General features: G+C 43.1%; 1 protein-coding gene across 5 annotated transcripts in view; it reads right to left on the bottom strand.

Moving 5' to 3' along the window:
- LOC106572235 (polyhomeotic-like protein 2) overlaps positions 1 to 26,322 on the bottom strand; it is a 42,582-nt gene that overhangs the window by 14,148 nt on the left and 2,112 nt on the right. For 4 of the 5 annotated variants that reach the window (XM_014146245.2, XM_014146244.2, XM_014146246.2 and 1 more), the window contains exons 2-6: positions 12,525 to 12,735; positions 10,267 to 10,464; positions 6,329 to 6,406; positions 5,866 to 6,027; positions 1,949 to 2,038 (exon numbers count right to left, since the gene is read on the bottom strand). In XM_014146245.2, the coding sequence (XP_014001720.2) occupies positions 1,949 to 2,038; positions 5,866 to 6,027; positions 6,329 to 6,406; positions 10,267 to 10,464; positions 12,525 to 12,674 (678 nt within the window). In that variant the 5' untranslated portion in view covers positions 12,675 to 12,735. Of the gene's footprint in view, positions 1 to 1,948; positions 2,039 to 5,865; positions 6,028 to 6,328; positions 6,407 to 10,266; positions 10,465 to 11,373; positions 11,539 to 12,524; positions 12,736 to 26,322 lie in introns of those variants that run through there. The other variant, XM_014146249.2, reaches the window with a different exon arrangement.

Here is a 26,322-nt window from a genome sequence, read left to right on the forward strand (position 1 = left end):
ACTCTGGGTCTTCTTTTCCTGTGGTGGTCTTCATGAGAGCCAGTTTATATCATAGCGCTTGATGGTTTTTGCGACTGCGCTTGAAGAAACTTTCAAAGTTCTTGAAATGTTCCGCATTGACTGACCTTCATGTCTTAAAGTAATGATGGACTGTCGTTTCTCTTTGATTATTTGAGCTGTTCTTGCCATAATATGGACTTGTCTTTTACCAAATAGGGCTATCTTCTGTATACCAACCCTACCTTGTCACAACACAACTGATTGGCTCAAACACACTAAGAAGGAAAGAAATTCCACAAATTATCTTTTAACAAGGCACACCTGTTAATTGAAATGCATTCCAGGGGACTACCTCATGAAGCTGGTTGAGAGAATGCCAAGAGTGTGCAAAGCTGTCATCAAGGCAAATGGTGGCTATTTAAAAAAAATCTCAAATATAACACTTTTTTGGTTACTACATGATTCCATATGTGTTTTTTCATAGTTTTGATGTCTTCATTATTAGTCTACAATGTAGAAAATAGTAAAAATAAAGAAAAACCCTTGAATGAGTAGGTGTGTCCAAACTTTTGACTGGTACTGTACATCACAGAAGACTGAAATATAACCAAATCACTTGACATAGAAATATTGTATTTTTGGTGGTAAAAAAAAATGTGTTAATTAATTATACAATTATGAAAAATATTAATAACACTAGAGGCCACTAGAGGGCCACTAGAGGGCGATTTGGTCATTTGACTGCAGGAAAGGGCTTCTTCGCTCACGAAACAGTCAGAAGATCTAAAGGCATATTCCCATGAAACTGATTGAGATCAAATTATTGGTATGCAGTTTGGACATTTCACCGGTAAAACGTATAGAATTATCATTCAAGATTGACAGAGATGATGGCCTATTTGGATATTAGGTACACCTAACAGTGTTTGGCATATTAAAAATAGCAAATATTCTTGAGACAATGTGTGGGCATAGGCAGACGTTGCAAATGGATGAAGCATTTTATGCATAGGTCTATTCTACAATGATATTCAATAGGCTACATCTGTCAGTAGGCTACAAACTTTGATTGACAAATTCAAAAATGGCACTTCCTCAACTAAAAGAAAATAGAACTACACCACTGCAAATAAAAATGTGTTCTTAACTGACTTGCCTAGTTAAATAAAGGTTAAAAAAATAAAAAGGAGTGTCGTCCCCTCCTCGATAGCCTTCTCCCACCGAGGAAGCACAGGTGTATCCTCTCGGCTCCTTATCGCAGAAGCGTTTTGAAATGCGCCACGCCCCCTTTGAATCAGCTCTTGTTTTCTCAGAGGAGAAACACATGCACACATTTAAAAACAATATTTTACTCATCCTTTTATCTATAAAATGTCTTGCACAACTAGCTAAATCTGTTATTATCACTTTACATATTTATTTTGGGATTCTGCCCCTGTAAACATAATTTGCCTGATGACCTGTGATTGGAGAAAGACATGCTCAATTCATACAAGCTCATTTGTTTCCACGTTTCCTCTCCTTGAAGACGGAGGAGAGGAGGCGAGAAAAACCAATTGGGATTCTCCCATAGTAGGACTCCCGAGTGGCGCAGCGGTCTAAGACACTGCATCTCAGTGTTAGAGGTGTCACTACAGACACCCTTGTTCAATTCCAGGCTGTATCACAACCGGCTGTGATTGGGAGTCCCATAGGGCTGTACTTAAGACACTGCATCTCAGTGCTAGAGGAGTCACTACAGACACCCTGGTTCAATTCCACGTTGTATCACAACCGGATGTGATTGGGAGTCCCATTGGGCTGTGCACAATTGGCCCACCATCACCGGGTTTGGCCGGTGTAGGCCGTCATTGTAAATAAGAATTTGTTCTTAACTGACTTGCCTAGTTAAAAGTAAAAAATTGTATCCAAGTGTGTGCTCATTGGGGTTGTGTGTGGTGAATGTTACCTGTGCACTAGCAGACTGTTGGTTGGTGGCAGACTGGGATGAGGCTGCTGATTGGACAGTGGCAACAGCTGCAGTTGGGGTGAAGATGAGCTGGGAGAACAACAAAAAATATTGGCACTAAGACTGCTCCAAATCAGGACCAGCTAAGCCCTCAGATAAAGTTGGTGTTATCCCACTGAGCTATTGAGCCCAAAAAATAACAGTAACAAAGCTCTTTCAGCTGAATCTTGCCATCCATGAATTACATGGCTAAGGCATTTTCTTCCCTGGTAGCAATTTGATTTTGAACAAGGGCTGCCATGTGCAGCCTTGCACTGTGTTATTCTGATCTAAGATGGATTGCAACTCAAGGATGCTTGATGGTTTCAGAGAGGAAAGAGTTGTCAACAACAACAAAAACATTACTATCCATTATGGCTCCTGTCCAAAAAATCATACGAGGAACTTCAGTATATCTGCCAGTAAAAACATAACTGAAACTCAAGTTTTGAGTCTTGTTTTCCTAAATTACCCTCTGCTGTGGCACATATCTATACCCTGGCCACATGAAGGAAATCATCATATTAAATCATATGGAAAACATAGAGTACTCTATTCTAGTCAAGTCCATCCTATTCAACTATTGCTGTACATATTCTATTTTTTCCTACGTATTCTTCAGATATACTATACAGTTGAAGTCGGAAGTTTACATACAGCCAGACTACCATACACTTAGGTTGGAGTCATTAAAACACATTTTTCAACCACTCCACAAATTTCTTGTTAACAAACTATCATTTTGGCAAGTCAGTTAGGACATCTACTTTGTGCATGACACAAGTAATTTTTCCAACAATTGTTTACAGACAGATTATTTCACTTATAATTCACTGTATCACAACTCCAGTGGGTCAGAAGTTTACATACACTAAGTTGACTGTGCCTTTAAACAGCTTGGAAAATTCCAGAAAATGATGTCATGGCTTTAGAAGCTTCCGATAGGCTAATTGACATCATTTGAGTGAATTGGAAGTGTACATGTGGATGTATTTCAAGGCCTACCTTCAAACTCAGTGCCTCTTTGCTTGACATCATGGAAAAATCTAAAGAAATCAGCCAAGACCTCAGAAAAGAAATGTAGACCTCCACAAGTCTGGTTCATCCGCAAGTATAAAAACCATGGGACCACGCAGCCGTCATACCGCTTAGGAAGGAGACACGTTCTGTCTCCTAGAGATTAACGTACTCTGGTGTAAAAAGTGCAAATCAATCACAGAACAACAGCAAAGGACCTTGTGAAGATGCTGGAGGAATAAGGTACAAAAGTATCTATATCCACAGTAAAACGAGTCCTATATCGACATAACCTGAAAGGCCGCTCAGCAGGAACAAGCCACTAGTCCAAAACCACCATAAAAAAGCCAGACTACGGTTTGCAACTGCACATGGGGACAAAGATCGTTTTTGGAGAAATGTCCTCTGGTCTGATGAAACTGTTTGGCCATAATGACCATCATTATGTTTGTAGGAAAAAGGGGGAGGCTTGCAAGCCTAAGAACACCATCCCAACCGTGAAGCACAGGGGTGGCATCATCATGTTGTGGGGGGTGCTTTGCTGCAGGAGGGACTGGTGCACTTCACAAAATAGATGGCATCATGAGGAAAGAAAATTATGTGGATATATTGAAGCAACATCTCAAGACGTCAGTCAGGAAGTTATAGCTTGGTTGCAAATGGGTCTTCCAAATGGACAATGACCCCAAGCATACTTCCAAAGTTGTGGCAAAATGGCTTAAAGCTTACAAAGTCAAGGTATTGGAGTGGCCATCACAAAGCCCTGACCTCAATCCTTTAGACAATTTGTGGGCAGAACTGAAAAAGCTTGTGCGAGCAAGGAGGCCTACAAACCTAACTGAGTAACACCAGCTCTGTCAGGAGGAATGGGCCAAAATTCACCCAATTTATTGTGGGAAGGTTGTGGAAGGCTACTCGAAACATTTGACCCAAGTTAAACAATTTTAAAGCAATGCTACCAAATACTAATTTAGTGTATGTAAACTTCTGACCCACTGGGAATGTGATGAAAGAAAAAAAAGCTGAAATAAATAATTCTCTCTACTATTATTCTGAAATTTCACGTTCTTAAAATAAAGTGGTGATCCTAACTGACCTGAGACAGGGAATTTTTGCTAGGATTAATTGTCAGGAATTGTGAAAAGCTGAGTTTAAATGTATTTGGCTAAGGTGTATGTAAACTTCCGACTTCAACTGTATATTCTATCCACGTATTGTCCATAATGTCTATACAGTGCATTCGGAATGTATTCATACCCCTTGACTTTTTCCACATTTTGTTACGTTACAGCCATCGAAGGAGAAGGGCCTTGGTCAGGGAGACTGCCCTTGGAGTTTGCCAAAAGGCACCTAAAGGACTCACAGACCATGAGAAACAAGATTCTTTGGTCTGATAAAAACCAAGTTGCTCTTTGGCCTAAATGCCAAGCCTCACGTCTGGAGTAAACCTGCACCATCCCTACACTGAAGCATGGTAGTGGCGGCATCATGCTGTGGGGATGTTTTTCAGTGGCAGGGACTGGGAGACTAGTCAGGATTGAGGGGGAGATGAACGGAGCAAAGTACATAGAAATCTTGATGAAAACCTGCTCCAGAATGCTCAAGACCTCAGACTGGGGCGAAGGTTTACCTTCCAATAGGACAACGACTCTAAGCACACAGCCAAGACAACGCAGGAGTGGCTTCGGGGCAAGTCTCTGAATGTCCTCGAGTGGCCCAGCTGGAGCCCGGACTTAAGCCTGATCGAACATCTCTGGAGAGACCTGAAAATCGCTGTGTAGTGACGCTCCCCATCCAACCTGACAGATCTTGAGAGGATCTGCAGAGAAGAATGGGAGCAACTCCCCAAATACAAGTGTGACAAGCTTATAGCATCATACCCAAGAATACTCAAGGTTGTAATCGATGCCATACGTGCTTCAACAAAGTACTGAGTAAAGGTTCTGAATACTTATGTAAATGTCATATCTCGTTTTTTTATTTGTAATACATTTACAAAAATAAAAATAAAAAACTGTATTTTCTTTGTCATTATGGGGCATTGTTTGTAGATTGATTAGGAAATGATTTAATCCATTTTAGAATAAGGCTGTATTTAATCATTAATAAATACAAATAATATATATATTTATTTATACTCCGGACTCCAACATTGCTCGTCCTAATATTTATATATTTCTTAATTCCATTATTTTACTTTTATATTTGTGTGTTCTGGTATCCCGGCAGGTCTACCCTGGGGGTTGGTGATAGCGGGGAGGTACGTGCTGGGACATTGGCCCCCTCTGTTGGGAGTACCCAGGCTGGGCACCCCAACGCTGATGGCACCAATTCGGTGTAATTAGGGGAAAGTGCCAACCAGCCATAAAGGCCACATAAATGGAGCACCAGGGCACACCGTGGGAGAGAAAAAGTGAGAGGCCAGGAGTGAGCCTACAGAGGGGAATGAAGCTCCCGGAGGCACGGAGCCTAAATGAGAAGAAGGACCGAGCCGACCTTAAGTTATTTTGTTGTTACGTTTATTTAGTTTCCTAGTAAAGTTGTGTTTTCTGACTAGAACCTCCCTGTCTCTGTGTCCATCTCTGTGCGCTCAACCCAACACCCCACGGTTTACCAAAGTGTATCGTTGTGTATTGTTAGATATTACTGCTAGGAACAAAAGCATTTCGCTACACCTTCAATAACATCAGCTAAACGTGTATGCGATCAATACAATTAGATTTGAGTAGATTGAGCAAAACGTTCCTTTACTATTCAGATGAAGAGGCCCATCTAGTTGTGTGGAGAGGAGATGACTATAGACCATTCAATCAGCGGTGAAATAGGTATGACAAATGTGTGCGTGCGTGCCATTCTCTTACCATCTGAGCCCGCAGATACATCTGAGCTTGGCTGGCGGTGAGGACGAGGCTGGAGGCGTTGCCTAGGAGCACAGCCTGCTGGGGGATACAGGAGGGAGTGGAGCTAACACTCTGGACTCTGTTGATTATCTGGGCCGCTGCTGGAGGTGTGGCCGGGTTTACCTGGGAGAGGGGTGTACTGTAATGACCATAACTTGTAGAAGAACTAACACAATTCCAATCATATCTGTTAACATGTTTATTTTACGAAAGTTCTGTAAGGTTGCCCTCATGCCCTAGATATAATCAAGTCATAAAGGCGCAAACGATACAAAGATGCAGGAACAGGCATGCTGACATGGACATGTAGCACACCCAAAAATAATCTAGGTCACAAGGACACAAGCAGACAGAAACAGGGACAGTCATTAAAATCAGTGGACTAGCTACAGACAGACAGCTTTATTAAAACAGTTCCACTCACAGTGGTCTGTGTGGTACATGTCTGGTGAGAGGAGGTCCAATTCTGGTTGGAGCTCTGTCTTCCTGTCACTATGGTAGCCTGGGAAATGAAGGAAATGAAGAAAGGTACCAATATCAAAACTAACAATCAATAATTTGTGCCAACTTGCAGGTAGCCTAGTGGTTGGGGCTAGGCCACTCCAGGACCTTAATGTGCTTCTTCTTGAGCCACTCCTTTGTTGCCTTGGCCATGTGTTTTGGGTCATTGTCATGCTGGAATACCCATCCACGACCCATTTTCAATGCCCTGGCTGAGGGAAGGAGGTTCTCACCCAAGATTTGACGGTACATGGCCCCGTCCATCGTCCCTTTCATGCGGTGAAGTTGTCCTGTCCCCTTAGCAGAAAAACACCCCCAAAGCATAATGTTTCCACCTCCATGTTTGACGGTGGAGATGGTGTTCTTGTGGTCATAGGCAGCATTCCTCCTCCTCCAAACACAGCGAGTTGAGTTGATGTCAAAGAGCTCCATTTTGGTCTCATCTGACCACAACACTTTCCCCAGTTGTCCTCTGAGTCATTCAGATGTTCATTGGCAAACTTCAGATGGGCCTGTATATGTATTCTTGAGCAGGGGGACCTTGCGGGCGCTGCAGGATTTCAGTCCTTCACGGCGTAGTGTGTTACCAATTGTTTTCTTGGTGACTATGGTCCCAGCTTCCTTGAGATCATTGACAAGATCCTCCCGTGTAGTTCTGGGCTGATTCCTCACCGTTCTCATGCTCATTGCAACTCCACGAGGTGAGATCTTGCATGGAGCCCCAGGCCGAGGGATATTGACAGTTCTTTTGTGTTTCTTCCATTTGCGAATAATCGCACCAACTGTTGTCACCTTCTCACCAAGCTGCTTGGCCATGGTCTTGTAGCCCATTCCAGCCTTGTGTAGGTCTACAATCTTGTCCCTGACATCCTTGGAGAGCTCTTTGGTCTTGGCCATGGTGGAGAGTTTGGAATCTGATTGATTGATTGCGTCTGTGGACAGGTGTCTTTTTTACAGGTAACAAGCTGTGGTTAGGAGCACTCCCTTTAAGAGTGTGCTCCTAATCTCAGCTCGTTACCTGTATAAAAGACACCTAGGAGCCAGAAATCTTTCTGATTGAGAGGGGGTCAAATACTTATTTCCCTCAATAAAATGTAAATCAATTTATAACATTTTTGACATGTTTTTCTGGATATTTTTGTTGTTATTCTGTCTCTCACTGTTCAAATAAACCTACCATTAAAATGATATACTGATCCTTTCTTTGTCAGTGAGCAAACGTACAAAATCAGCAGGGGATCAAATACTTTTTTCCCTCACCGTATTTCCACACTATGAGGTTGGAATAATACTGTGAAATTGTGAAAATGAGGATAATGCCCTTTTAGTGGAAGAGCTGTTTGAATAGTTTTGGTGGGATGGAGTTTTAGCCTGCCTGGTGACATAGTTAACAGACCAATAAGAAAGATAGTGTTCAGTTGAAAATTGAAAATAATAATAAAAAATAATCACAGTAAGGTGAGGTTACCCAGAAATGATTTGATATTAAGATTATTTTTTTTAATTGACCTTTAACTATTAACCATTCCTACTGAGATACACACTCAATTCAACGTCAATTCAACGTCACGCTATTGAGGTCCATGTCTATGGCACTGTAATTTCTCACAGACTTCTAAACAAAAGTGGATACCCTGAACCCCAGGATAGAGAGACTGAAACATAAGTCAGGACATGGACTCCATTCACCCGTAATCATGGTAGCATCCATATTAATTTAGAAGTGTTTAGAAACATATATTCTTATTTACATTAACAGTGACTCCAAAATGACAAAATACATTATTTACTATTCATTTCTATTGGGCACAAAATTATCTAAAACAATCAAAACAAACTGCAAATGTATCCAACAAGTTTGTAGACACAAGCTTGATGTAATCACTGTCATTTCAAAACGATTCACCCGAAATGGATGAATATATACAAATATATGATAGTCTGCAGTTTAACCTCATAGTCATTGTCTCATTTCAAATCCAAAGTGCTGGAGCACAGAGCCAAAACAACAACACAAAATGTCACTGTCCAAATACTTTTGGACCTCACTGTATATGAGGTATGTCGTGTGCTGTGGTTCCCTTGGCACTGGTATATGCCTTGCAGTCTCCCGGGTACACAGACATTCATCACTGTCAGAGCTCAGGAAGCCTGGGGGCATTCTCAGAGAGAGAGAGAGACAGAGAGAGGCACAGAGGGCTCTCCATCAATCCACACATTAGCCCACAGGAAGCAGCTCCCATCGCAGGTAAACATGGAGGGAAGGAAGGCAGAGTGTGGAAGTCTTTTCGACAGTCTATCAGCTAGCTAGTCAATAGAACCCATGCCTTGTTTTGAAATGTTGATTAAAACAATAAATGCAAAAAAAAGACATGTAACTGTAACACCATTTGTTTTTGAATGGGTTTGTTTGGTTCAATGGCCTATTATTAAGGTAATGAATATGCATTTTTAATAATACTGTTGCTTTTGATCCAACTTGCAATGAACACACCCATCCAGAATGTGTGGCCCACGTGAGAACCATCACTTTTCAATGTCTCGTCTATCTCGTGGAGCACTGAACGACACGATACTAAAGAGAGCAAATCAGATTATGCATGTGTAATCCATGGCTGTCCAGGAGGATTTGAAAGATGGACGTAAAGAAATCAGTTGAGTTGAGATCAATACTTATCAACCTATGTCCTGTATGTCCAGGGATCATATGGTCCAGGTCAGGGGTTCCCAACCTTTTTTCACATTTGAAAAATGTCACAATTTTATATTATTGTTTATTGAGATAGCCTATATTAAATACAACACCAGCTTGAGTTTGTTTAGTTTGTGGGACCTATGATTTTTTTTTTTTAAGTTAATTTCCTGCACTTCTACATAGTTTAACAAGATGCATGACATATTTTAGGTAGGCTATTTAATAATAGTAATAATAATAATGCATAAGGAAAATAGTCTAGACCCGATTTCCCCAAATGTTATTCTGTTACCAGATATGTTTTATTATGATAATTTATATGAACCCTCAATTTAATAATACATATTCTCTTTTACCGAATGTGATTCAATCAATTGTTAGCGACAGAGTCACATATTGTATAAGATTACCTCCCAAGCAAAGTCCAATTTATTTGACTCCTCTACTTTAGAAGGTCGTGCCTCAGCATCTGAATGTCATAGAGACAAACCAAAGATATTCCCATGTGCATCAGAGTCGGTTCTTCCTCTGACATTTTACAGCCGAAAGCACAGGTTTATGCGTCGTTTAGATCGGTATAAAGAATCGCAAACTGTAAAAAAGAAGAAACAGTTTCTTTCGCCACTCAAATCAAGGAAGGTCCCCCCCTAGGTTGTGAATCCCTGGTCCAGGTCAAAGGTCGATGAACACACTGACACACACAGCATCCTATAGAAGAGAAATCACCAGTGTGCATGACTTTGGAGACATGGTTAATGTATGTCTATGATAAAGAGGCAGTCTTTGGGCACCAGGACAGCAGTGTGTATTACAAGGCCAACCTTAGCAGAAAGCTGGGTCGAGACGATCAAGATCTGCTTTGGTGAGATTGACCACATCTCAGTTACACAGTATATCAGTCAATATGCTGTATTTCATTTCATTTAACCAGGATAGTTCTATCAGTAACACTTTGAATTGTCATCTTCATCATATGGTTCATATGGCTCAGTTACCATGCTGTTTGCAACATCAGAGTTTAGGCTTTTATTGCTGCATGGGACAAACATATTGGTGACTATAAAAAAGTGCAATCTGGAATTTCCTTGTCCCCTGTGGCCACAAACAATCAATGCTCCAATAGACACACAAACACATCACTCACACACCACTCACACACCACTTACATGGACCTGTTGCACACCGGCTAGCCTCTGGAGCTGAGCGTTGCTCAGCTGCTGCTGCTGCTGCTGCTGCTGCTGCTGCTGCTGCTGCTGTTGGAGGGCTGCTGTCTGAAGCATGAGGTGCTGCTGCTGGGCTGCATACATCTGCTGCAGGTACTGGGCTGCCGTGCTGGGTTGTCTGTGGAGCGCCTGTTGGATCACCTTCACAGAGAGAGGGAGAGAGAGATGAAAGATGGAAAGGTGAGAGAGTGAGAGAGTGAGAGAGTGAGAGAGTGAGAGATAGATAGATAGATAGATAGATAGATAGATAGATAGATAGATAGATAGATAGATAGATAGATAGATAGATAGATAGATAGATAGATAGATAGATAGATAGATAGATAGATAGATAGATAGATAGATAGTAATGTGAGAGAGAGAGAGAGACACACACACACAGAGATAGATATTAGAGATAAGGGATCACCAGAGCCTGTTGGATCACCTGCACAGAGAGAGAGAGGGAGAGATGAAAGATGGAGAGGAGAGAGAGCGAGAGAGAGGCATATATATATACACCTCAGAAAGCATATTGCCCAAATTCCCCCCCTAAAGGCACCCATCCATTTCTGTGGTTCCATGGTGGCCCCAGAAAGTCTGGAGGACAGAGGGCCAGTGTCTGACAGCAGTACTCAGCACCCCCCCTCCCCCGTCACCCAGACCTCATCTGTCAGAGAGGCCTGACAGCCAAGCCACATTCCCCAGCAGACCCCCTCCTAGGCCCCCCTGACCTCCAGAGGACCAGCCCTACTCCATCACTGCCTGCCTGCCTCCACACTCCTCACTGGCCGGGACCCTGTTTACACCAGACCAAGACCATGCAACTGAAAAAACATGCAAACTTGCCATCTTCATGGTAGCACTTTATACTACGGTACAGACTTGGCATTTTCTAAGATTGTACACAGTAGAATGGTAATTACATTGTAATGAACTATCAATTACTTGTTTCTTTATGATTAATTAAAACAAGCATCAATGAGATATGCTGTAATCAGATGAAACTCATTACGTACCACACTTTCGAGATCTTTAAAAAAAAATACTTCAGTAAACTCTGAAACAAACCTTGATCAAATAGCAGGGGATTGCCCCTTTCTCTTCATAGAGTTAGATAAGATGAGACCCTCTCTTTTTCTTTAGAACCGACTTTGCATCACTTGCAATAGAAGTTCCACCTATAGGGCTGTGAGATCCTCAGACAGAATCCTCCCCAACCTGGAATCACCAGCCAAGCACCGGGCTAGCCACACAAGAGAGAAGTTCTGCCTTTGGGAGCCAATAGCTGCTCTCCCTCAGCCTAACTGGCCCCTCCCACATATCATGGGGAGCCCTCATTAACCAGTGACATCATTGCATCTCAGGTTGACTGAGAGTCTATGTGGAGTTGCACAGCAGATGAGAGAGAGAGAGAGAGAGAGAGAGAGAGAGAGAGAGAGAGAGAGAGAGAGAGAGAGAGAGAGGTTGACCAATGACCTGTGACCTAGATTCTCAGTGCTCAATATGATAGTCAGGATCACAGAGTCTTCAATCAGGTAGGCACTTTTGTCTCTAACTGGTGGGACTGCTGTGGGTGGTATTTGAAACATCATTAATGCTGATACCTTTATGCACATTCAAATCAAATCAAATGTTATTGGTCACATACACATTTATATATACTTTGAATGCCGGTACATCACCACTTGCATTGACGTGTCCGATGAGCAGTGACAAGTATGTGTTTCTGGAGGAAAAACACATACCATATTCTGGTATGAAAATAATTCAATGTAAGTATCATCAGTGAGACAATCTCTGAACACTCAACCTGGACTCACAACCGATAGCATTAGTCTTAAACTGGCCACTAGATGGCGGTAAAGATCTGGCAAATTCTGCTTGTTCTGCACTACTGAGCAGGGTTGGAGATCAAATCCATTTCAAATCCATTTCATAACACCTTACAAACTCCAACTCCTATTACAACAGTATTGCTTTCTGAAGACATATGCTGCTTTACATGTGTGAAAAGTCACTTTATTGCACTATATTGTTGTTGTTGTGATGCAACAAAACATCCAAATTCATAAGTGGATTATGTTGCAATGGTGAAAACAACAGCATTAGCAACACCAACATCAACAGCAACAGCAACAACCGAAGGGTTCAACTAACCCCATGCCACCACACTGGACACACTTTTGAGATACCGTATACAAACATTGCTGCTACTGTACCTGAGCAGTCTGTCTACCTGGGGTCCCAGCGTAGACAGAGATGTGGGGCAGGGTTGGCCTCCCAGTGCTGCTAGTAGTGACCAGGCTGGTGGTGACACTGGGAGTCGTACTGATGCTGGCGGCTGCCGGGCCCTGGGCCTCATTCTGCATGTCGCCCTCCGCCTCCACTTCCCACAATCCACGGTGACTGCTTAGTCGTATACTCCTCTAACTGATAGAGAGAGAGCGAGAGAAAGAGTGAGAGAGAGAGAGAGGTGGGGGAGTGGAGAGATTTATCTTTAATTTAAAAATAAGTTGCAATTCTGGTGTAATATTGCACTCAGAGCTAGTGGACATGTGTCTCATAAAACACATAAAACACAAGCAGAGTGTTGATAACATGGTCACTCTCTCCCCCCTCAGCCATGACTCCTTAGCCCCAATCTGGCAGGCCACTCTGAGAGGTGATAGGGAAACGACTCGAGTTACAGACAAATTTGCTCGTTATTGAGTCACTTGGAGAAACCCAATCAAAATGAATCACAGGCCTTAAACCACATTGCTCTCTCTCGATGGGTTTTGTTTTCAGATGATTGATTTTCAGAACATTCATGCCTAGCCTACTGGTCAATCAGTTCACAGTCGTCTGGACACTTTCCTACGTGCAGTGCAGGTCAATCATATTTCCGTCTCCTTTTCATATCGAACAAATGCAACTGGTAGCCTGTTGATACAGACTTTAAATAGGCTATGGTTTCAGTATGATATGTTGGATAAAATAATAACGACAGACACAAAAGTCAAGATCAATAGCCTTGTCGAAGAATTGTACAAGTCCCTACATACGGGGTCCGGGGAACAGCCCAGCTAGTCGATTACCTATCAACTAGACTCCATAACATCCTCCTTTTCAATAGAAAGTGCAAACATAATGGCACAACATTAAATTCTTAACAGTCAAGTCATAACAATTGAAAAAGCATTACATTTTCTTTTTACTTCAGTTGTCATCTTAAAAAATATACAAACAGAGGACAAGTTAACACAGTCCCTTTCTTACAGAGTAAGCCTGTCCGGTGGCTTACACAGCCGACCCAGCCGTGAGTAAGTATGGGCTTTTACAGGGGTACGAGGGCCACGAGCTGGATAGCTTGGTGGGGTAGAAGCCTCACCTTCAGTTGGCTCATGTCTCAATTCTGCACCCCTTGCCCTTTGGCCTGGACTGTGATACAGCTCATCGAGGTGAGTGTATGACGTATTCTGGTCTGTTGTCTGCTCTGCTATGCACCAATCCACCCGATTGCGACGATAGAGGGAGCCACCAACATCCACCAGGTAAGAAGATGGTGCAACTCTCTGTAGGCACGAGCCCAGCCTCCAAAGTCCTGTGTGGTCTCCCGGCAGCGGTTTCATCCTTATTGTTTTCCCCACCTCCAGCTCTGGTAGGTCTCGACAAGTCCGGTCGTAGAAACACTTAGCGAGCTGCTTTCTGTGGTGCTGTTGTGGCGCAGTTCTGTGGCCATGACGCAGAGCTCAAGTAGCTTGTTAGCAACGGGGATGGTAGTCCTCAGACGTCTGGACAGAAGGCGTTGCGCTGGGCTGCTGTCCATGTTTTCGGTGGGTGTGTTCCTCCACTGTAAGATGGCTTTCCAGGGGTTGTTGCTGTCACACAAGGCCCTGTGTAACAGGTTTTTTGCAATCTTGAAAGCTGACTCTGCTTTGCCATTTGCCTTTGGGTCTTGGAGAGGAGGTCACGTGGTCAAACTTCCATTCTGAGGTGAAACGCTTGAACTGTGCATTGAATTGTGGGTCATTGTCCGTGATGACCTGGCCTTGCATTGCAAACTGCACCTTGCAGCGCTTTATGACCGTCTCTGCAGACAAATAAGGGAGCAGTTCAATTTCCCAAAAGTCAGAGTAGTGTTCAACAATGAGAAGATAGTCCTTTTGTCTGTGGCAGAATAAGTCCATGCTGACGATTTGCCAGGCCCTTTTGGGCAATTCGTACGACATCATGGTTTCCTTTTGCTATTCATGAGCGTACTCGTTGCATGTAGTACAGCTGCTGATAAAGTATTTTATTTCTGCTTGCATGTTTGGCCAGTATAATGTTTCACATGCCTGGCGGTAGCATGTGTCACCTTCAACGTGGCTGGAGTCTATGCGAGTAAGGATCTCTGGACGTAGTGATTTGGGAATAATGACCTTCTGACCTCTGAACAAGATGCCATTTTGCACGCTGATGTCATCTCGAAAGATCTAGTATTCTCTCACTGTGAAAGGTGTCCTCTTTCAGGTACAACCAACCTGTGAGAACCGTGGACTTCAGTGACTGTAGGTGTTCGTCCTTGTCTGTGTGTTGCATGATCTGGGCTAGGCGGTGATCTGTGACATTTAAGTAGTCTGCCTGATTGATCTGTTGAACATCTTGTTGTTCCTGCTGTAGCGAACAGATGGCATGCCGCTGATAGGCAGTGCCTCTGCCTGTGCATTGTGCTGTTGCCCTGCTCAGTGTGTCACTGATGTACATATCTGGTCCTGGCTTGTAGACAACCTTCAGGCTGTAGTTTTGCAGAGTTAGGAGCATGCTTTGAAGCCTCTTGGGCACGTTGAGGAGAGGTTTACTGAATATGGCAATAAGTGGTTTGTGGTCAGTATCAGCGGTGACCAGCTCTCGACCATATAAGTAGTGATGTAAGCGCTGGCAAGAGAAGACAATGCTGAGGCACTCTTTCTCAATTTGTGCATAGTTTTGGGGGTTTTGGGGGTGAGCGCTCTCGAGGCAAACGCAATGGGCTGGCCTTCCTGCATAAGGCAGCATCCAAGTCCACTTTGGCTGGAGTCGCTCTGGATTGTGACAATCTTCGTGACGTCGTAGTAGCGCAACATCCACTGGCATGGATGAAGTCAGAGATTTCATCTCCTGCACTGAGGCCTAGTGTTTGGGTAGCCAGTGCTATGGTGTGTCTTTGACCAGAAACCGGTGCAGAGGCTCACAGACTGCTGATAGGCGTGGCATGAACTTTGCAAGATAGTTTGCAAAGCCGATGAGACGCTGCACTCCTTTTGCGTCAGACGGGTTTGGCATATCGAGGATCACTCTGACTTTGTCTGGGTCCGGCTTCAGAATGTGGCCATGGAAGTTGACGTCTTTCACCTTGAACTGACGCATCTTCAGGCCAAGGCGCAGCTTAACTGATCAGCAGCGCTCCATCAGTGCCAGGAGCTTCAAATCATGGTCGTGTTCTGCTTCTTTCTCTGTGTCACCACAGCCTACGATCAGGACATCCTCAGCAATGGGTTCAATGCCCTTGAGCCCAGCCAGTAACTCGTGCTGCTTGCGTTGGTATACCTCAGTCACCACTGACACACCAAATCAGAGCTTGAGCCAGCTATTATGACCTCAGAGTGTCCAGGTAGTCATGAAGCTGCTTTCTTCGTCCAGCTTGCATTGAAGAAATGCATCTTGTGGTGAAAATCCTAGCCTTGGAAAACTTGTAGAGGACATCCTCCAGTGTCGGCATGATGTAGTGGGAGCGCTTCAGTGCTTGGTTCAGATGCTTTGGGTCGATACAGACCCTCAGCTTCTCTGGCTTTTTCACTAAGACCATATTGTCAGTTGATTCAGTCACAGATGTCATGTGGCCATTGGCCTCATACTTGTCCAGCAGGGCTTTCACAGCCACTTTCATTGCAATGTGCTCATTGCGAGGAGCACACTGGACTGGAGTGATGCTCTCATCCAATTCAAAGTGTACCTCCCCAGGTACTGATTCAATGGGCCCATTGAATACATTGTCATATCTGCTGATATCAGGGGTCCATGCTGGACATGCACCACGATGTGCAGATAATTTGGTACGGTGAATTGCATCAGTCCCAGGCGCTCGCATGTAGAGCCTGAGAGGAGAGGATGTTGACTGGTTTTCACGATCTCAAACTCCAGCTTGTGTTTGTGTCCCCAAATAACACATTCGGTTTCAAAGATGCCCATAGAGCCCATTAGCTCTCCTGAATACAGCTTTAGGCTAGTATTGCTGGGCAAGAGATGTGTGTCAGGTGCCAGATTGATTTTGTCTTTGTAACTCATTACGTTGCACATAGCACCGGAAACCAGTTGACATTGTTGCAGCTTGTTGTGTAATCGTAGTGTCACTGTCACGACTTCCGCCGAAGTCGGCTCCTCTCCTTGTTCAGGCGGCGTTCGGCGGTCAACGTCACCGGCTTTCTAGCCATCGTCGCTCCATTTTTCATTGTTCCATTTGTTTTATCTTGTTCCCTGCACACCTGGTTTACATTCCCAATCACACTGCATGTATTTATTCCTCTGTTCCCCCCATGTCTTTGTGTGAAATTGTTTCGTGTTACGTGTTTGAGGTTACGCGCCAGGCTGGTGTTTATGATCCGTGTTATTGCACGTAGTATGTTTATTTTGATATCATTAGCTTTTGTGACTGTGTTTTGCGCTCTGCACTTTTGCTATTGTGGCTGGAGGTTTTGATGCAGTTGCGTCCATCTGCTGTTTTCTCCTGCCTCAATAAAGTGTGCGCCTGTTCACAACTCTCTGCTCTCCTGCACCTGACTTCGCTACCAGTACGCACCCAACACCTTGACAGTCACAAACAATTTCTTGTTCTTGAGTGTACAGCACCAATGGATTCATGCATGGAAATGTCACTTTCACTGTTCTGAACACTGAGTGACATCATTAACACAGTGAATTTTGCCCTCCCTCACCCTTCTTTCGCTTTTGAGACACACTTTTGCAAAGTGATTATTAGTTCCACAAACTCTGCATGGTTTTCCGTAGACAGGGCAGTGCTCTATGCCTTGTGCGTGTACATTTCCACAGTATTTGCATGCTATGGGGCTGTCTGTGTTCACCATTTGTGGTGAATTATTCTGCCTCGATTGGTTTTGTCTGAATGTCTGCCTGGCAACAGCGTGAACAGTATCAGCGTCAGTAGGTGGGGTTTCGATTTCCATTGCTCTCATTTTCATGTCAGTTACTTCGGCAGTGCGGCACATTTCAATGGCAGTTACTAATGTTAAGCCTCTCTCTCTTAGTAGACGGTGGCGCGTGTCCTCATTTGCAATTCCCAGTACTATTTTGTCACAAATCAGTTAATCTTTCAATCCCCCATATTCACAAGTAGCGGATCTTTCCCTGAAATGGCTTACAAAGTTGTGTACTGCGTCCCCCTCTTCCTGTTTGCAGCTTTCAAAAACGAACCGTTCGGAAATGACGTTCTTGGCGGGTTCGAAATAATTCTCCAATGAATCCAGTATGGCCTATGCATCACTCTGTTGTCGTGCTGTGAGGGTGAGATTGTGCCGGTAGATATGCCTGCATTCACTGCCCATTAAGCTCCTCAGAGTTGCCGCGTGGACCTCGTTGGGTTTCTCACGTATACTGGTCGCAAGCGCATAGTCCTCGAATCCGTCCCTGAAGTTGTCCCAATTAGTAATCCAGTCCCCTGTGAGAACCATGGAATTTGGTGGCGGAATGTTTGCTGCCATAGCGATGGAATAGGAGATCTCTTTGCCTTCAGCCATCGAGGTAGGTAGTGATGCTAGCTAGCCAGCTAACAACGAGGTGATCAGTGGTGTGACTAAAGTTAGCAGTCTGTTCACATATGGAATGTAACTGCACCTACAGTGCCTTGCAAAATTATTCATCCCCCTTGGCGTTTTTCCTATTTTGTTGCATTACAACCTGTAATTTAAATAGATTTTTATTTGAATTTCATGTAATGGACATACACAAAATAGTCCAAATTGGTGAAGTGAAATGAAAAAAATAACTTGTTTCAATTTTTTAAATAAAAAATGGAAAAGTGGTGCGTGCATATGTATTCCCCCCCTTTGCTATGAAGCCCCTAAATAAGATCTGGAGCAACCAATTACCTTCAGAAGTCACATAATTAGTTAAATAAAGTCCACCTGTGTGCAATCTAAGTGTCACATGATCTCAGTATATATAAACCTGTTCTGAAAGGCCCCCGAGTCTGGTACACCACTAAGCAAGCGTCACCACTAAGCAAGCGACAATATGAAGACCAAGGAGCTCTCCAAACAGGTCAGGGACAAAGTTGTGGAGAAGTACAGATCAGGGTTGGGTTATAAAAAAATATCAGAAACTTTAAACATCCCACGGAGCACCATTAAATCCGTTATTAAAAAATGGAAAGAATATGGCACCACAACAAACCTCCCAAAAGAGAGTGTCACCCACCAAAACTCACGGACCAGGCAAGGAGGTCATTAATCAGAGAGGCAACAAAGAGACCAAAGATAACCCTGAAGGAGCTGCAAAGCTCCACAGCGGAGATTATATCTTTCCATAGGACCACAGAGCTGGGCTTTATGGAAGAGTGGCCAGAAAAAAGCCATTGCTTAAAGAAAAAAATAAGCTAACACGTTTGGTGTTCGCCAAAAGGCATGTGGGAGACTCCCCAAATATATGGAAGAATGTACTCTGGTCAGATGAGACTAAAATTTTGCTTTTTGTCCATCAAGGAAAATGCTATGACTGGTGCAAACACAACACCTCTTATCACCCCGAGAACACTATCCCCAGAGCGAAGCATGGTGGTTGCAGCATCATGCGGTGGAGATGTTTTTCATCGGCAGGGACTGGGAAACTGGTCAGAATTGAAGGAATGATGGATGGCGCTAAATACAGGAAAATTCTTGAGGGAAACCTGTTTCAGTCTTCCAGAGATTTGAGACTGGGATGCGGGTTCACCTTCCAGCAGGACAATGACCCTAAGCATACTGCTAAAGCAACACTTGAGTGGTTTAAGGGGAAACATTTAAATGTCTTGGAATGGCATAGTCAAAGCCCAGATCCCAATCCAATTGAGAATCTGTGGTATGACTTCAATACTGCTGTACACCAGCAGAACCCATCCAACTTGAAGGAACTGGAGCAGTTTGCCTTGAAGAATGGGAAAAAATCCCAGTGGCTAGATGTGCCAAGCTTATAGAGACATACCCCAAGAGACTTGCAGCTGTAATTTCTGCAAAAGTTGGCTCTACAAAGTATTGACTTTGGGGAGGGTGAATAGTTATGCACAATCAAGTTTTCTGTTTTTTTTTGTCTTATTTCTTGTTTGTTTCACAAGAAAAAATATTTTGCATCTTCAAAGTGGTAGGCATGTTGTGTAAATCAAATGATACAACCCCCCCAAAAGGCAATGTTAATTCCAGGTTGTAAGGCAACAAACTAGGAAAAATGCCAAGGGGGTGAATACTTTCGCAAGCCACTATATACTGTACATAGCTACAAAAATAACAAACGTGGTTTTCAAGACACTTCTGATACCATGTTTCAGTATGATATATTGGATAAAAGAATAAAGACAGACACAAATGTCAAGTTTAATAGCCTTGTTGAAGCATTGTACAAGAACCCTACATACGGGGTCCGAAGAACAGCCCACCTAGTCGATTACCTTTCAACTAGACTCCGTAACAGCTATTGGTGCCAATCTCTATAGCCTAATATTCCTCCAATCAATGGAAAGATTTACTGTGCTGCCGACAAACAGCGGTGCATAACCTGTAATTATTTGCCTATCCTAAAAAACTCATCATGATGTGCTGAAAATTAATACCAAAAAACTGTGCTGAAAATGAATGAATCTGCACAGCCCCTGCTAAAGACAATGGAAAAGATGGTGGCGCTGAGGAAGGAGCCTGTCTTGCCTAGGCCTAGTTTTATTATATTGATAATTATATTCAATGGAACAAATTGAAAGAAAATGTATTATTACAAGGTTGAAGTAACTTTTCTTTATATGTGCACGTTTTAATTAATGAATTAATGTATTAGTAGGCTTATGGATTACATTTTTCAAGTTATTCGTACAACCCTATTTTATTAATTAAATAAAGGCAATGAATGCAGCTCATTTAAAAATATATATTTTATACAATATTCTGCTCATAAGAACGAATTTATATACAATCATCTGCCTGGGCATACAGTAAGTGAACCAAGAGATATAAGAGCCTTCACGAGTTTCCCCAGGAGCCACTAGCCAACCGTTGTTCCCGACGCATTCGCGGACAAAAGAGCTTCTGCTGCAGCCTTCACTGTAAAATATAACGCGTTGCGGCGGTACTTCGGCCTACTGGAACTTAACCCTGGGACTCCTGGTGCTTCCATTATGGAAACACACTTCAAAGAACACCACCCTCCTCCTCCTCTCTCACTGGAGCTTCCAGGGGGGGGTTTGGCAGGGAGGGGGCTGGCAGAGGGTTAATTGAAGCTAGAGGGTGAGGGGAGTTAGGGAGTAAGCCTCATAAAGTTCCAGTTCAATTCTGAACTTCTGGTGGAAGAACAGCTACACCAACATCTCTACACCAACTGCAGTTTCTACACCATACGGCTGACAAATGGGAGTGTGACAAAGACATCCACATGCCATGGCGTGTCACACACACACACACACACACACACACACACACACACACACACACACACACACACACACACACACACACACACACACACACACACACACACACACACTCAGACAAAGCAAACCTATTCCATCCAATTTTGTGCATGACGTACGGCACCTACAAACACACTGGTCCACCCATTGAATCCATGGACATGAATTAGTGAAATAAACGTAGAGTACGTCTAATGGACCCTCCATTAATGCAGACGTCTCCCAATGACAATGCAACATGGCGTTCTGTTTCCCCTCACACCAGAAAGAGAGAGAGAATGAGTGAGCAGGTGAAGGGTGCCATTGCTGACACCAGTGGTGTAAATAACTTAGGTAAAAATACTATACTTTAATGTACTAGTTAAGTCGTTTTTTGGGGAGGGTATGTGTACTTTACTTTATTATTTATATTTTTGACAACATTGACTTCACTACATTCCTTAACAAAATAAGTAACTCTTTACTGCATACATTTCCCCTGGCATCCAAAAGTACTCTACATTTTGAATGCTTAGCAGGACAGGAAAATGATCCAATTCACACAATTATCAAGAGAACATCCCTGGTCATCCCTACTGCCTCTGATCTGGCGGACTCACTAAATGATGTAAATGATGTCTGAGCGTTGGAGTGTGCCCATGGCTTTCTGGTTTACTTAATATAAGGAATTTGAAATTATTTGTACTTTTTCTTTTGATAATTAAGTATATTTTAGCAGTTATATTTCCTTTTGATACTTAGTATATTTAGTATATTTAATACTCAACTAGTATTTTACTGGGTAACGTTCACTTTTATTTGATTCATTTTCTATTAAGGTATCTTAATTTTACTCAAGTATGACAATTAGGTACTTTTCCACCACTGGCTGACACCTCAGCTCCTGTCTCTATCTCAGCATGGTGGAGTGTCAAAAGGTGTGGTCTGCTCCTCCCAGCAATAACAGACACACAGCACAGGCAAACATCATTCATACAGCCTACATTTCAAATGTGGTATCTTATCACACACAAACACAATTCTGGGGTGCTGGCCCTCACTTGATGGGCCAACAATGGATCCCTGTGGTACCCCACGTGTAATAAAGTCAAGTACGTCTTGATGAACTGTAATAAGTGTATTGTTAAAAAGGAAACCATGAATCATGATGCCCATGTGGTGTGGTGTGTGGTGTGGGCTGAGGGGGAGGGCTTGTAAACTACGGACAAAGCTAACTCTTACCTCACTGCCCCCAGCAAGAGCTTTGACTGGCTTTATGATGTGCCCTCCCCAGGGTAGCTTATACCATACAGTGACTGCCTTCTGTCTGGCTACAGTGGAAATACCCAAACTACGCTGTACTCTGCAGTCAGTCAATGTACATCCGAAGCTTGGCCCACTACCGACACCAGCACTTCTCTCATTTATATACTGTAAGTGGTGAAAATTATGACAATGATGACATCAGAAGAAATTGATTACATTTCAACCTCCAAAATGGTGGGCGGGGGACAACTCCTTTTTAGGGGGAACCAGAGTATTTCCAATTTATAAACACCATACCTGTGACTTCAATCTGAACTGAACACTACTGCTGGTATATGTATTTTTGGGGAGTAAACCTTACAACCCTTGTTTAGGGTAGCCCTTATAAAGAGATTCTGAATTCTATCAGTGGATGTGTTGTGTGAGGGGAAAAAACTCTCTCTTAGTGGCCAGGACCACTGGGCAGGCAGGCAGGGGGAGATTATTGGCCCTCATTTCCTTAAGACCCCCCCAATAAACCTGCCTGCTTTGTCTGCCAGAGGAGGGCCTTTTGTGTGAGACAAGGCAGAGTGATATACAGCCTGTGTTGTCATGGTTTCATTGATTGTAGAGCAATGTAGAGAGAGAGCGGCTTAGTGATGGTGTTGAGGATGCGAATGCAGCACCTCGTGCTGTGGCTAATGTGAAGGAGGAAGACTGTGAGTGATGGTGATAGTCATTCTCATCTGAAGTGCTCCTCCCTCCACTTTCTGAGGGTCATAGCTCATAAACATTCAGTCACAACACATGTATTAATATAAAGGATTCATTTAGACAAAGGTATTCAACTGTTGTGATCAGAAAGCAAAAAAATTAAGGATAAAAGTTGGAACTACTGCACCTGGATGTAGCAAATGTACAAGAGCAAAATTGAAATGTGCAAAATAATATTGATTGCATCGATTTTCCTAGGCTCATTTGCATAAAAATGTGCTGCTACTCAAGGTAAGGAAGAGGTAGTGTTTGTGTGCTGTTGAGGGGAAAATGAGAGGAATTCAGATGGATGCACTCAAATCCACATTGCTGCCCAAAACCGCCACATGCTATAACATAAACTCAGCAAAAAAAGAAACATTCCTTTTTCAGGACCCTGTCTTTCAAAGATAATTCATAAAAATCCAAATAACTTCACAGATCTTCATTGTAAAGGGTTTAAACACTGTTTCCCATGCTTGTTCAATGAACCATAAACAATTAATGAACATGCACCTGTGGAACAGTCATTAAGACACTAACAGCCTACAGACGGTAGGCAATTAAGGTTACCGTTATGGACATTTAGGACACTAAAGAGGCCTTTCTACTGGCTCTGAAAAACACCAAAAGAAAGATGCCCAGGGTCCCTGCTCATCTGCGTAAACGTGCCTTAGGCATGCTGCAAGGAGGCATAAGGACTGCAGATGTGGCCAGGGCAATAAATTGCAATGTCCGTACTGTGAGATGACTAACACAGCACTACAGGGAGACAGGACGGACAGCTGTTCGTCCTCGCAGTGGCAGACCACGTGTAACAACACCTGCACAGGATCGGTACATCCGAACATCACACCTGCAGGACAGGTACAGGATGGAAACAACAACTGCCCGAGTTACACCAGGAACGCACAATCCCTCCATCAGTGGTCAGACTGTTCGCAATAAACTGAGAGAGGCTGGACTGAGGGCTTGTAGGCCTGTTGTAAGGCAGGTCCTCACCAGACATCACCGGCAACAACGTCGCCTATGGGCACAAACCCACCATTGCTGGACCAGACAGGACAGGCAAAAAGTACTCTTCATTGACAAGTCGTGGTTTTGTCTCACCAGGGGTGAATTTGCGTTTACCATTGAAGGAATGAGCGTTACACTGAGGCTTGTACTCTGGAGCGGGATCGATTTGGAGGTGCAGGGTCCGTCATGATCTGGGGCGGTGTGTCACAGCATCATCGGACTGAGCTTGTTGTCATTGTAGGCAATCTCAATGCTGTGCGTTACAGGGAAGACATCCTCCTCCCTCATGTGGTACCCTTCCTGCAGGCTCATCCTGACATGACCCTCTAGCATGAAAATGCCATCAGCCATACTGCTCGTTCTGTGCGTGATTTCCTGCAAGACAGGAATGTCAGTGTTCTTCCATGGTCAGCGAAGAGCCCAGGTCTCAATCCCATTGAGCACGTCTGGGACCTGTTGGATCGGAGAATGAGGGCTAGGGCCATTTCCCCCAGAAATGTCTGGGATCTTGCAGGTGCCTTGGTGGAAGAGGGGGGTAACATCTCACAGCAAGAACTGGCAAATCTGGTGCAGTCCATGAGGAGGAGATGCACTGCAGTACTTAATGCAGCTGGTGGCCACACCAGATACTGACTGTTTCTTTTGATTTTCACCCCCCCTTTGTTCAGGGACAAATTATTCAATTTCTGTTAGTCACATGTCTGTGGAACTTGTTCAGTTTATGTCTCAGTTGTTGAATCTTGTTATGTTCATACAAATAAACGGAGTTTATGTGCACCATGCCTCCTGCAGGTGTGTGTGTTTCTGCTTGCCTACAGTCCAAAGAGATGCAGGACAGATGAGAGACTAACTTCAATCAGATGTGCGTGTGCCTGCTCCCAAGTTTGGAAACTAGGGAGCTTTACTGGGAACACATGGAGGGAGGGAGTGAATGAGAGGGAGAGAGAAAGAGAGAGAGAAAACATAGAGACCAGAGGAGGCTGGTGGGAGGAGTTATAGGAGACGGGCTCATTTTGGTTCCATATGTTTGATGTGTTTGATACCGTTCCATTTATTCCATTCCAGCAATCACAATGAGTCTGCCATCAGCCTCCTCTGATAATGACCCTTACAAAATAGCACGCCAAATTTGCAGTTTCATAAGTGAATTAGCTGTTCTCACATGTTGAGCTTAAATTTGACATGACAAAAAACAAATTTTCACATGTGCACATGTTCAATTCACATGTTAACACCACCTTTTCACATGTGAGAATAACATGTTTTCACCTCACATGTGAATTTCAGTTTCACATATGAAATTTGAAAATCGAATATGCAGTTTCACATGAAATTTTCACGTGAACGTTTTTCACATATGAAACTGCAACTTAGATTTTAACACGTGATTGTTTTTCACATGTGAACTTGCACTTTTAGATGTGAAAGTGGAAATCTAATTTGCAGTTTCACATGTAAGAAAACTCCAGATGTGAAAATCTCACTTTCAGTTATGGAATTGAAAGTTATGGCAAGTTCACATGTAGGGTTGAAATAATGTTATTCTCCTCACATGTGAAACGATGGTGGTAACATATTGCAGTAGCAATGTTTCCACTGGTGGAATTAGGTTGACCACATTGAAAAAGCCGAAATGCGGGACATTCTCGGAACAGTGGACAGAATACATTTTTGGGGCCAGGTTAATAGATCACATTCAAATGGTGACATCGTTGTGCTGTATGAAGGTCACTGCCTGTTAAAGGGGCAATCCTTACTTGCTGCGTCCATTTTTGGACTTATAAATGAATGATATGTACCCATTGATTCTTGAAGAATATAACAAATAAATGACTCATGAGCTTAATTCAGCTGTCATACCTCATCAAAACCCAAAATATAAGCTTGTTTTACTCCAATGTTTATAAGCAAAGTAAATGTAAATATCCACTGTACAGCCTAAAAACATGGTAAAACTATCATTTGGATATCATGGATGGTCAGTCCTTGCATCCATAGCGTAGTCTATGGATTTGAGAAAGGTTGCATTTCTCCAGCCCCATCCCTCAGCTTTTTACTGTACTTTTGGCAGTTCAGTTAAGGATTGCTGCTTTAAACACCTTTAATTGAGTCATAGTGTTATTATCTGGTGCAATCCTCTAGTGAGTGAGTTACTTTTGTGCCGTTAATATCAAGCAAAACTTCTGAAGTCGAGAAAAAAATGTGTACTATTGCAAACATAAAATATGATATTGAAAGCAAAACATAAACCCTAAAGTATTGATAGCAAAACAAAATATTGTAAGGTAACAATTTCAATGAAATAAAACGCCTCCCTCTTTCCTGCAATTTTCCCTCTCTTTGGTTATATTACCCTGGCC

This window comes from Salmo salar, chromosome ssa15 (assembly GCF_905237065.1).
Source record: "Salmo salar chromosome ssa15, Ssal_v3.1, whole genome shotgun sequence".
Taxonomy (NCBI): Eukaryota; Metazoa; Chordata; class Actinopteri; order Salmoniformes; family Salmonidae; genus Salmo; species Salmo salar.